This window comes from Aphanomyces invadans (genome assembly GCF_000520115.1).
Source record: "Aphanomyces invadans strain NJM9701 unplaced genomic scaffold supercont1.45, whole genome shotgun sequence".
NCBI lineage: Eukaryota > Oomycota > Saprolegniomycetes > Saprolegniales > Verrucalvaceae > Aphanomyces > Aphanomyces invadans.
The window spans coordinates 305,172-317,243 of record NW_008580190.1 but is presented as its reverse complement, the minus strand read 5'-3'; the positions used below and the strand labels follow the sequence as shown (position 1 = coordinate 317,243).

The window sequence follows — 12,072 nt, the reverse complement described above, 5'->3', positions numbered from 1 at the left end:
TTCCACCACTTTAGTCAGTAGCTGGTTGCTCTAGCTCTAATCGAATGTACTTTTGCTTTTTACGAAGACGGTGAGAGTCAACAGTCTCAGCTCTACGCGTCGCGAGGACCGGGTGTGAGAACAGGCACGGAGTGTACATGGAGGGAACGACGCTAGTTGTTTGGATGGTTTATGGATGTGCTGTTTTTACTGTCGCCGTGGGAGTTGGCGCATCCTAGCTGGCTTGAACGGAATCTATGAAAGAATCGACAGAGCTGCGTGACGATGATGGCCATCCAACATTTGGCCTTACTCGACAATGGATGAGGCACCGAACCTTCGAACGTTTAGCCTAGAGGCGCTCGACGTCTCCCTGCATCCGAACCACTTTGAACTGCACGTTGAGGGTTGTCTGCTTCGTCCCACCGTGCGTTACTCTTGGTGACACCGAGAACACCCGACCCTTACGTTCACTGCTCTCTGGAGTTCCTTATTCATTTGCGCGATCGGTCTTGCCGTGCGCCCGTCCCAGCTGCAGGGCACCTGCATCACCAAGTTAAAAGCTCTCGCGCCCCTGGTGTTGCTGGCGAGGTTTGCGTTGGGTCATGTTGCGGTCATGCCGTTGTGTCGCTGTCGGCCTATGCCAGAGTTCAGCAAGTCAAGTTGATCAGCCCTGTGGTGTTCGGATATTCGTGCTACAGTGGACAACGAGGACTCGGAGCAACAACCTCTCTTGCCTTGGCTAGGGTTGTTAGTCAATGAATCGAGCACCCCACGGTGACAGCAGTGTACTCGTGCGGCGCGAACGAGTCGGTTTCGGCGGCCTGGGAAACACTGGCCTCTTCCATGTCAGACAGCGCGCATCGCACTTATGGGCTCCACGTACCGGTTGGCTATGGAATTCTACCGCGCTTGTCAACGCGTGCCACGTAGATGCACTTGTATATGTCCTCTTCCCTTTGATATCTGCGATGGCACATGGCCACTGCGCTACAGCACTCCTTCTGATGACGACTGGAACCACAACTCCGTGCGTCGAGCGCCATTTTCCGAATGTCCGGTGGCGGGCGCGAGCGCGGACATGGCCGAATGCGAAGACATCATGCAGCCGTCACGATATGTATCCATTTGGGAGGACAATTCGTTGGCAAGATGCGTCCACAGCGCTGTGCTGGCGATGGCACGTTTTGAATAACCGAGCGCGTCGATCGCTCACGGAGCTGTTCCGACCGCAAAATCCAAACTCCATGCAGCTGGGGAGGGTTCAAATCGATTGTTCAAGCCATCGTCAAGCAACTCGTTTTCAAAGTGACCAAGCAGGAGCAGCGGGGACATTTCGTCGGTGACTTTGTTCGAAGACATCGGTGACACCATGGCAGGGTGGGGCCATCCCAAACAAAGCTCGTGTCACGAACGACCCAACTCGTCGTGGGGTCGTGCGCTCTGCCAATCGATCCGCGGTTGCGACCGTCCAAACAGACCAGAAGTGCAGTTGTAGGGACGAGATGCGTGTGCGGTGGGCCGCCCGAGGTGGATCCGTCCGAGTTTGCCTGTCGGACGAAATGTCCTCGCGGGGTTTGCCCACCAAAACTCTCGCGAGGTGAATCGGCTACCAGCAAAACAAAAGCGAGCGGCATTTGGCGACAAAACCAAGCGAAAAACCCGCGGCTGCGTTGGTCGACAAAAACAAGGTTGATTCGAGGCAGGGCATACGATGAGCGTGCTCTATTTCGGTGGCCAGTCCCACCAACACAGTGCACAGGACGGAATAAACATGGCGACGTCGCCCGTGACAACGGCGTCGTTGGCCCAATCCGTCGCACGCAATCAAGGGCATGCCTCGCTTTTTCTCGTGCGCGACATCGATATCGTCGCGCGCGTTCTCAAACGGACAGGGCCGGGGTCGTCTTGTTTCGACTGGATTCTCCATGAACACGATGCAGCGCAACGTCCATTGCCAGAACCACACCATCCTGTCCCGACAGCAGGTTATCGAGCAACCATGTCGAACGAATACCATTGCTTCCGACACCATGACAGTCCCATCTTGTCCAGTAGTGGGTAGGTTTGGCAATTTGCCATGAGATGGTGCCAACGTGCGCACATTCGATTGGGGGGCAGCGTTCCGAAGAGGAAGGGCGGTCAAAGGCCAGGATCTGATGTAGTCGTCCACACCCGCGACTGCTCTTGCCACGTACGGCGTGGCCACTGTAAAGGTACCAGTTGGATCTGGGGCGGACGGCCGATGTGGCGGAGGGATCTTGCAAACCTTTACACGTTGTGCGTGTGCTGTTCTGGGCGAAGGTGAGCCGTTGTCGCCGCCGCCCAGGCGGAACGCAACAGGCCACTCGGCGAATCTGGATATCGAGACGTCTGATTTATGCGTCATGCACTTGGGTGGCGGGGGCGGCGACTCGATTGCCAGGCGGTCGAGCGACCTTCATTAACTCAGACCACCACGTCATCCTTTCGCGAGGGGCAGCAGGTGGGCCATTCAACATGAATGGACACCCCGGCATCATCGGGGACTCCACGGGCGGGCACCCAGCCCCCGCCCCCATTCGCTAGCCATCCCGCTACAAGACTGTTCCTGCTTCGACCGAGGCATCCCGTGGGACGACTCGACCCAATCGTCTGTACACTCGTGTGTTCCGATTCACGTCGAAGAGCCAGCCGAGTGAAACCCAGAAGTTGTCCAAACCCGTGGCCACCATTTATGGGGTGTATCAATCGTTCAACGTATGGATAGGGGCGACGATGGCGGCGGATGGTCCTCCGCGCGCGGCACGAGAGGGAACTCCCGTGACCGCATCGCGCACCACCGTGACCATCGTGTCGAGACGAAACCAAGCCAACCACGTGCGGCGCACCGACGTGCCTGACCAAACACGACCATGACGACGGCGTTCCAAACCACCCAACAACATGAAAACGTGGCAGCGAACGACCGTGGACAGTGGCATGCAGTCGCCCGGGATGGAACGTCATAACGTGGGGTTGGGATGGCAGAGAGGGCGGAGAGGACGAGTGCTTCATTTACCTTTTAAGTCGGCGCTGGCTCTTCCGCGTCGGGATGGAGTTGGACTGCCCATCTCCCGGTGCACGATCGAATCAGGTGTAAACCCGCAACAGTCGTCATGTGGCAGGTTGTTCAAGACGAGTGGCGGTCCAGACGACGACTACTTTTGAATTCACCACGACGATGGCACAACGATTGTTGGCGCTGCTGGCGTTGCCTGTGGTCGCCGTGTTGGCGCATGGCGACCACATGCCCGAGGAAGAGGTCGCCGAGGCGGCCACAACGTGTGGCGCGATCAACGACTCGTCCGAGTACGACCAATCGATCCACATCGCCGCCATCTTTGTCGTGTTTGGTGTGTCGATCGTCGGCAGCATGGTGCCTGTCCTGAGCTCGTACTTGTCATGCCTGAAAAGCAGCCGCACGGTGCTGTCGCTGCTCAACTCGTTCGGGTTTGGCGTTGTTATCGCGACCGCTTTCATCCACATGATCCCTCCCGCCGTCGACACATTGAACGATCCGTGCTTGGATGTCGGGTACAGCGGACTCGCCATGGCCCTTGTCGTGGCGACGGTATTCACGATGCAAGCGCTGGAAACGGAGCTCGTCTTGCTCTTGGATTCGCCGCCGTCGAATGGCCAAGTCGATCGCGAGAGTGGTTTGGCTGTGCTCAAGTCGCGCCAGAGCCGCGGGTCGACTCCGAGTATGCTCGGCGTTCATCTAAACGACAACGACCAGCACAATCATCATCATCATCACCATCATGCCCACTCGTCCGGCGGCTCGAATGGCAACATGCGGAAAAAGATCAACGTGCTCATCTTTGAAATCGGCGTCGCGATTCACTCGGTCATTATCGGACTCAACTTGGGCGTTGCGACCGGCCCGTCGTTCTCGACGCTCTTGGTGGCGATTTCGTTCCACCAGTTTTTTGAAGGCGTCGCGGTCGGGTCGTCCGCCGTGACGGCGTTTTCGAACATCCGCACGTCGATCATGACCGCGATCGGGTTTTCGTTCACGACGCCCCTTGGTATTGCCCTCGGCGTTGCCATCAACAGCACGTACAGCGAAACGTCGACGACGTCGTTGTGGACCCGCGGCGTGCTCGACGCGATCGCGGGCGGCATCTTGGTGTACACAGGGATCGTCGAACTACTCACGTACCAGTACACGATCAACAGCGAGTTCCATAGCAAGTCGGGGGGGTTGCGATCGCTCCACTACTTGTTCCTGTGGCTCGGGGCCGCTGCCATGGCCATCGTCGGCTACTGGGCGTGAGTGTGTAAATTGAATGTACATTGGGTGTATCGGATTGAATTGGTCTGCTGCTGCCGTCCATCGTGGCGATGCTTGGAACGCCGGAGCCTACTTCGAGACGACTCGGACGTCGACGGTGCTCCTGGCTTTGGGAGAAAGCCAACGACTACACTATCGATCGCGACGTTGAGCGGTAGCTGCAAGTTCGTGGCGTGCTTCCACGGGGGGAGGTTCTTTCGGCGGTGTCGCGCATGTCCCCACCCATACATGATAACGACGGCATTGCATTTTTGTCCAATCACATTCCATGAATCACGACAATGGGAGATCCAGAATTGCCATCCCTTCATGCATTCCATCCCAGTGGAATGTGGTGCCGCGGTGGTGCCGTGTGGTTCCTCTTGTGCTGCGTCCTGCAGTCGCAAGGTCGAGGCAAGTCGGTCGAAGAGCAGCTCGGAGACAATATTGACGCACTAAGACTCGTTCGCGTCCTGCCAGCAACACAGTCGAGACAGAAGATCCTGTGTTGGGTCAACACGTTCGACCAGAATCACGACCGCGCCAAGTCGATCAAGGCGACGTGGGGCAAACGATGTGACAAGCTCGTGTTTATGAGCAACGTGGAAGACCTGACGATTCCCACCGTGCGCATCGTGGCTCCCGCGACGCATTTGCATCTGTGGCAGAAACATCGGTGCGTCCGTCGTCCATGGTTCCCCATCGCATCGTCGTTCTGGTAGAGCTGTCGTGCGCCTCTTGTGGCGGGAATACGGCGACACGTACGATTGGATCTTCAAATGCGACGACGATACCTACGCGATCGTGGAAAACCTCCGCGCGTACTTGGCGTCGTTTGCGTCGAATTCGACGCAGCCGTTGCTCCTTGTACACGAGCAATTTCTCGCTCTGTTCCCAACCGTGACGCGCGTTCGTCTGTGCGTAGGGACACCGCATGACGCTGCAGTGGTGGGAAATGCAGCGGGCGTTTGAATGGGTTTACGGTCCCGACTTGCCAGCCGCCATGAAGCGCCTGCATTACGTGGCGTTCTCCGTGACCAAAACGGCCACGATGTCGCACGGGGGCCTGTATTATACCCCTGGTGGCGGTGGCTACGCTTTCAATGCGGCGTATTTGAAGGTACGTGTGTCTGCCATTTGGCCCATGACCTTGTCCGCGACCTTCCTGACGAACGCATCGCAGTTGCTCGTGGAGAACTTGGACGAGCCGTTCTGTTTGCCCGATGAAATCGTGCCCGACGACTGGGCCATCTCGTTTTGCATGCGCTTCTTAAACGTGTACCCCATCGACACGAGGTTCGTTGCCCTGGCCGCGCGTTCGTGTGGTCGGCGCGACCGATGCCACTCGACGGCGCAGGAACTGACCATTGTCGTACAGAGATGCAAATCAGCGCGAGCGCTTCCACCAGTACTCCCCTGCTCGCATCTTCCACGAGATCCACGACCCTGACGCGTACGATCACGACCTGTTCCCGTCCATCGAGTTCGAGAACAACTGGTTCAGCGATCACGGCGGCGGGATCGGATGGAAAAATGGGACCGAGTGCGCCGCCCCCGACACGATCTCTTTTCACTACATCAAACCACCTTTCATGGAGCTCGTCGACGAGTATTATTACCGCACGTCGTATGAAGAGTCGACGCGCCTTCGTCGGGAGCCATAGCGAGTCCTGCCCACGGGAGGACGGGGCTGTCCGACCTCTTACAGCAAGCACGTGGTCTCGAACGCCAGCGAGATCCTGACCGCGCGATTCAAAAGTTGACGACACACCGTCCAGGATGCCACGTACACTCGCCGCGGGGACCCCGCCTCCATGAGTCATGCGCACTCGACGTAATGTTCTCTAATGAAGCTATGGTGTCATGCCTCTTGTCGGATTCGCTGCTGCGTGCGTTTTGCGTCGCATACGAGAAGGTGCTGCTCCACCACCAACTGCAGCTTGTCGGTTGCTCCGAGGATTTCACAATTCGGTCCTCCGCGACGTCATCGGCAAGTTCGCAACCGACCCAAGCGGCTGAACATGCCGTCGATGGCACAACGCAGCGTGTTGTCAAAATTGTTGCGACAAACGAGGACACGATGCATGGGCAGTCAGCATCTTGCAACGACGTACTTACCCCGAATGCGTCCGTGCGAAGTCCACCCCCAGGGGCTGTGTACCAGACGAGCCCCCATCCCCCATGGATTGCTTGATGCCCTTTTGAGTTTGACGTCGAGGCATGTATCGCGATGTGAGCTTCCCCCCCGGCTTGGCCCCCGCCCACGTTCTTGATTGGCACATCCTTGCTTCGATCACGGATCGACAAGTGAATTGGGATCGATGATACCAGCGCGCGCGCCCCCCCCTCAACCACATGACTTTGCGACCGTTCTTCTTGTGTTGGCAGCATCTGGATCCAACCTGTACTGTAGCTTGCTACCGTTTCGGCGATTCCCTCTGGCACAACCTGCGGGCGCATTCATGGCGCTCCTCCTGACGACGTTCAAGCATACGCTGTGCCGATTGACCCCGCCGGCCGTCCGCGGCGACACAATTGCCCCATTCAATCCCCCCATCGTCGGCATCGACCTCTTGGACTTTGTTGTCCCTTGGTTTTTCAATTTGCACCAAAAAAACCACGATCCGTACGAAAAACACATTTTGTTTAAACACGTCGAGTACACACCACAGGGCCTGAGCCACGCCGACCTGGTGTGCCTACGACGTCGGACCCATGTTCTGCGGCCAAAGTGTGTGCCCCGCTGTCACTTCATTCCAGCGCGGCGCGGGTCGAGCGGTGGGTGACCACGTCAAGGTCTCGTTGGATACGTTGGAACGAGGAATGTTGCCATCTACGACATCGCATGGAACGCACGATGCACCACCACCAGCCCATTCGTGCTCGTTTCAACCTACCAACTGTATCGCCATCGCGCTGAGTAGTAGACGCTTATTTCGACGGCGCTCGATCGTCGTCGTCGCACCCATGGATCATCCATTTCTACACGTCCCATCTCGTCCCTCTGCCCGGCTACACCGTAGCATGCCACAACATGCCAGCGGGGATGTCCAGGATTGGATCGCCGACGTCCACGAAAACCACCGTGCCGAACGAACCGCGCGGGCCGAAAATCCTGTTTAAACGTGACGTGCGATCCACGTTAAATTCGTTTTGTGCACCTTTTCGTCGCCACCATTGATACAAGTTCAACTTTTTTTCTGGATCTTGGCCGTGGTGAATCCCAGCAGGACGAATTTAGACTTGGGTTTTGTATGCTGGCCTCGCCAAACCAATCAAGCTTGGAATTTGTATGGTCAAATCCTCGCGGCGACCTGCCACGATGGCCACCCACGACATCACTTTCGATTCCACCAGTGCATGCCTCGGGGTTCTCACCGCGGCATCCACGGGCAAAGCGGCAGAACTACGTTGTCAGCGAACTACCTCGTCGATTCCTCGCGCATTTACACAGGCTTCTTCTACGTCCGAGCTTGTGACACCCCAGCCTAGCATCGACTACGCCACCTCTTCAGCTGACCATGCCCACCACCGACGACATGAAAACCACCGCCGCCAGCGCCACGGCGTCTACCGATTCGTGCAGCAATTGCTCGGACACGCCCGCGACCGTCGACTACCCCAACACGTTTGAAGGACCGGAAAAGAACCTTGAAATCGATTTCACCCCCGCCGGTCATCCCGACGGTCTCCGCGCGCTCTCACGCACCCAGCTGGACGCGTTGTGCGATGTTGCCAAGTGCACGATTCTGTCCAAGATCTCGAACGCGTCGCTGGACGCGTACGTCCTGTCAGAATCGTCCCTATTTGTCTACCCGCGCAAGTTGCTCATGAAGACGTGCGGCACGACCACGTTGCTCAAGACGCTGCCCCTCATCATGGAGTACCTCCAAGAACTCAACATGGCCATTGAAAAAGTGCGGTATTCCCGCAAAAACTTTCTCCAGCCCGAAGAACAGCACTTCCCGCACACGTCGTTCAGCGTCGAAGTCGAATACCTCAACGATTTCTTTCCGAACGGCGTGGCGCATGTCCTCGGCCCGATCACGGGTGACCACTGGTACTCGTACAACTGGGACGCCGACACGCACGGCCCCAACTCGTCCGTGTCGACCAACGTGTGCGACGAACGAAAGAGCGAGCACACGGTGCATATGCTCATGCAAGACATGCACGCCGACGCGGCCGCGCACTTTTTCAAGCGCGACAACGGCATGGACGGCGCCAAGATGAGCGAGGCCAGCGGCATCCGCGACCTCGTGCCGAATGCCATCCTCGACTCGTTTGCGTTTGAGCCGTGTGGGTACTCGATGAACTCGATTGAGGACGACGTGTACTCGACGATTCACATCACGCCCGAGAGCCACTGCAGCTACGCGAGCTTTGAAACGAACGACAAGGTCGGCACGTACGCCCCCATGGTCGAGCGCGTCCTGGCGGTGTTTCGTCCGAGGAAGATGACCCTCACCATGTCGGTCCTCGGCGAGCTCACGATGAAAGACCACGTGTTCCAGAAGTGCCAGTTCAAGGGGTACAAGCGCCGCGGAGGATGGACTCAAGTGCACATGGACGGCGACCTCATCTCGCTCAAGGCCAATTTTGTCATTGTCGAATAACACACCGAGGTGGCGATTTCACGCTCGATTTGGTATCGTTGGATAGCAAGCGTGGATGCAATTGCCATGCTGTATTCCAAGAGTAACATTGCATTTTGTACCTGTTGTGTGCGTGGGGAATGTGCGTTCCTTCATGCGTTTGTGTGGCGAAGCACGTGGCATGCGCTACGCGCTCCCGTGAGCTCGAGGAAACTGAGCTTGTCATGGGCCAATTCGCCATGGGCTAGAGTGCCCCATACCGTGGGGAGTTCGCCACCATCTCAGCTCGAACACGGCATGATCGTCAGCTCAAACTTGTGGACAGCTTGAGCCACAAGGCAATTACAAAATTGATGGGACGCTTCGCCACGACAGACGTTGCGACGAACCACGTTTTGAAGGATGTTGGGATGAGCATTTGAAAGTGCCACCTGCCTGGAATGTCATGGAACTGTGTGTACAGACGAGTGAAAGCACGAGCTGCGGCACGCTCTCCGTCATTCGATCCGTCGAATCCACACGTTTTGCAGGTCGCCTGTCGGTGTTGGCAACGGGAGCTGGAACGAAGGGGGTGTCTGGTACGTCGTGAATGGCTGCCTGTCGTCGACATGCAGTCCCTCTTGGGCGGCACATGAATTATTCCTTGATGTAAACGGCATACACAGGAAGTATATGCAGTGTGACCTGCATCCAGCTGGCGCACAAGCTGGAGCGCCACGAGCACAATGACATGGCGCCGCTTCTGTTCGGAACGGCATCGCAAAGGCACCGTAGCAGCCAGCGAGCACACCAAGCACGTCCACCACGACGTGATATGGCAGCATCGTGCCGCTCGACATGCCTCGTCCAGGATTCAGTCCTCACTTGTGAACACCAACGTAGCACACCAATGCAGGCCACACCGACATGTGGACGTTGGCTACGATGGCATCGAGTCGCATACAATTTTGATCGCTGTCTTGGCCTGGTCTGATCAGTGTGACGACGCAACCTGGGCTGCGCATTCAGTGCATTTCCTTGGCCACCAAGAACCAGCTGATCCTCTGAGGGCCGGAGGGAGTTACTTTGTGAGCGAGAACAATTCTTGGATGCGCCGACGAGTGTTTAAAACTGGAAGGGGAGGGGCGTGGATTTCACGCCAACTTGCCCTCGCTTCGACTCCATCTAGTTGAGGCACGAAGGGAAGCTCAGCCCGAGGTACGCATAACATTTCTTTGCTGGTTTAAGTAGAGTTTTCGGAACACCGGTGGGGGAGCTTGGATGATTTTGGTGGTGTGTCCGTTCGAATTGGGCACACAAAACGAAAGCTCTGCTCACGGCAGTCGTCTGGTGTCAAAGAGGCACATGGGACCATCGAATGCGCACACGACTGGCAAATTCCGAGCAGGACATGGAGACCGCCCGATGGCATCAGGCAAAATTCAAGTCTATTCTGTCGACTCTGGTGTAAGATCACGTCAGCCAATGAAAATAACTGAAAGAATCATCTCCAGCCAATCAAACGTGACCTGATATTCCCTCAAAGGGTATTTCTCAAGATCGTTGGAGAAATAACAGTGGGAATATTTCTCACAATTCATCCAAGTTGATGTTCGTGAGGTATTTTTATTCCAAATCGTCCACCGCGGCATGATTGTCTAAACGTTTCGTTGAGCCGGAGGACACGGCGATTGAAAGTCGCTGGTTTATACCGCTCGGCGGCTGTCGCGCTCGGTTGTGGCGTCGTCGACGGCGGGTGCGGTCGGTGGTTGCTGGGGGGCCGCTGAAATTCTGGAATGGAGAGGACTAATACCCAAGTGGGGCTTACCTCCAAGGATTTAAAGGACATGAGACTTTTAGCCAATCATGCCGCGGTGGACGATTTGGAATAAAAATACTTCAGCTGTAGTACCTCACGATCGTTCAATTGGGACGATCGTGAGAAATATGTCCACTCGTTGGACGATCTTGAGAACTACAACGACCTCCGGAAAAAGCCGACATGGTTTCATCCTGAAAGTGCATGGAGGAAGTATAAAGTCCATATAGTTGAATTACGTGAATTAGTCCAACTTGATTGGCTATAACTAGAAGAATTTTAGTCAGTCAATCACAGTTCTTATGGTACCTGCACTGCAATTGGTCAAAAGAAATGGCAATTCTGACTTGGTATTGAAGTATACAGGTGGCAGAATTTTTGAAAACAGATCATGTTTTGGAGGTGGTCGGCTTTTTTTGGGGGGTGACGGCTTTTTCCGGGGTTCACTTTACCTTCATACACCAACCAAATTCGACATAAATTGAGTCAAACGAGTGTAGTTCCGAGTGCGTTGTTCGGCCGTCTCGCTCTCGGGGCGGCAGTGTTTGGTGTGTCACGCATGGATGGACACAAAAGCCACTGAAAGGTGGTCCGACGCAGCATCCACCGCGACACAAGGGTATTTGCGACTCTTGTGTTGAGGGAATCGATGTTGAGCTGTCGTCGTTGCTGCTGGTGCCTTGTTCGCTACCACGGGTTTGGGCGATCTCCCCGTACATTCAAAGCAATCCGACTCCCCCCTGCTCCATACGACAACCCCCGCATCAAGATTCGAGACCTTTGCGTCGACTGCAATAATTGGGGGGGGGGCGTCCCCTTCGACACTGCTACAGGAGTCGGTCCGACCAGTCTTGCCCAGAGCTGCACATCAAGGCTAGTTCAAATCAACCCTGGCATCGGACGGCGTCGCAACACTGGAACAGTCGTTTTGTGACATCGGGGCTTGATGCTTGCGCACGCATCTTCGTGCTTTTCCAAACAGGTCAGCAGTACACAACTAGAGACAGACATCAATTGTATTGAAACAAGTGCGCATGGCGCCACTTTACAAAAGACGATGGCGAAACTAAGATGTGGTCGACATCCTTACGCCCATTTGCCGACAATGGCCATGGCGGCCGCACCGAGCCACAAGCACATGTAGTTGAGCGATCGCGTACCCCCCGACTTGCTGTGAAACTCGCTGTTGATCGTGTACTGGTACGTGAGCAGCTCGACGATCCCCGTGTAGACCAAGATGCCGCCCGCCACCGAGTCCAGCACGCCGCGGACCCACAGCGACGCCGTCGACGTTTCGCTGTACGAGCTGTGGATGGCGATCCCAACGGCAATGCCCAACGGCGTCGTCAGCGAATACGCGATCGCAGTCAACAAGGACGTGCGGAAGTTGGAGAACGCCGACACGG

At 56.3% G+C, this 12,072-nt stretch overlaps 5 protein-coding genes across 5 annotated transcripts; 4 read left to right on the top strand and 1 right to left on the bottom strand.

The window, feature by feature from the left end:
* Positions 1-3,173: 3,173 nt before the first annotated feature.
* On the top strand, positions 3,174-4,276 carry H310_12961 (hypothetical protein; the record flags this gene model as incomplete). The annotated part of the gene is made up of 1 exon (XM_008880265.1): positions 3,174-4,276. The coding sequence occupies exon 1, from the start codon at positions 3,182-3,184 to the stop codon at positions 4,274-4,276; it is 1,095 nt and encodes a 364-aa protein (XP_008878487.1). The 5' UTR covers positions 3,174-3,181.
* Positions 4,277-4,574: 298 nt separating this feature from the next.
* On the top strand, positions 4,575-6,150 carry H310_12960 (hypothetical protein; the record flags this gene model as incomplete). Its single annotated transcript, XM_008880264.1, has 5 exons — positions 4,575-4,949; positions 4,996-5,140; positions 5,199-5,393; positions 5,457-5,569; positions 5,652-6,150. Coding segments are annotated over 5 exons (1,114 nt in total), but the record flags the coding sequence as incomplete, so codon positions are not given.
* A 585-nt stretch (positions 6,151-6,735) lies between these two features.
* Positions 6,736-7,202, top strand: H310_12959 (hypothetical protein; the record flags this gene model as incomplete). The annotated part of the gene is made up of 1 exon (XM_008880263.1): positions 6,736-7,202. One exon carries the CDS (start codon positions 6,736-6,738, stop codon positions 7,057-7,059), a length of 324 nt encoding a protein of 107 aa, XP_008878485.1. The 3' UTR covers positions 7,060-7,202.
* Positions 7,203-7,622: 420 nt separating this feature from the next.
* H310_12958 (S-adenosylmethionine decarboxylase proenzyme) lies at positions 7,623-8,994 on the top strand. Its single transcript, XM_008880262.1, has one exon. The coding sequence runs from the start codon at positions 7,795-7,797 to the stop codon at positions 8,887-8,889; it is 1,095 nt and encodes a 364-aa protein (XP_008878484.1). The 5' UTR covers positions 7,623-7,794; the 3' UTR covers positions 8,890-8,994.
* Positions 8,995-11,752: 2,758 nt separating this feature from the next.
* On the bottom strand, positions 11,753-11,971 carry H310_12957 (hypothetical protein; the record flags this gene model as incomplete). The annotated part of the gene is made up of 1 exon (XM_008880261.1): positions 11,753-11,971. A coding segment is annotated over one exon (219 nt), but the record flags the coding sequence as incomplete, so codon positions are not given.
* Positions 11,972-12,072: the final 101 nt, after the last annotated feature.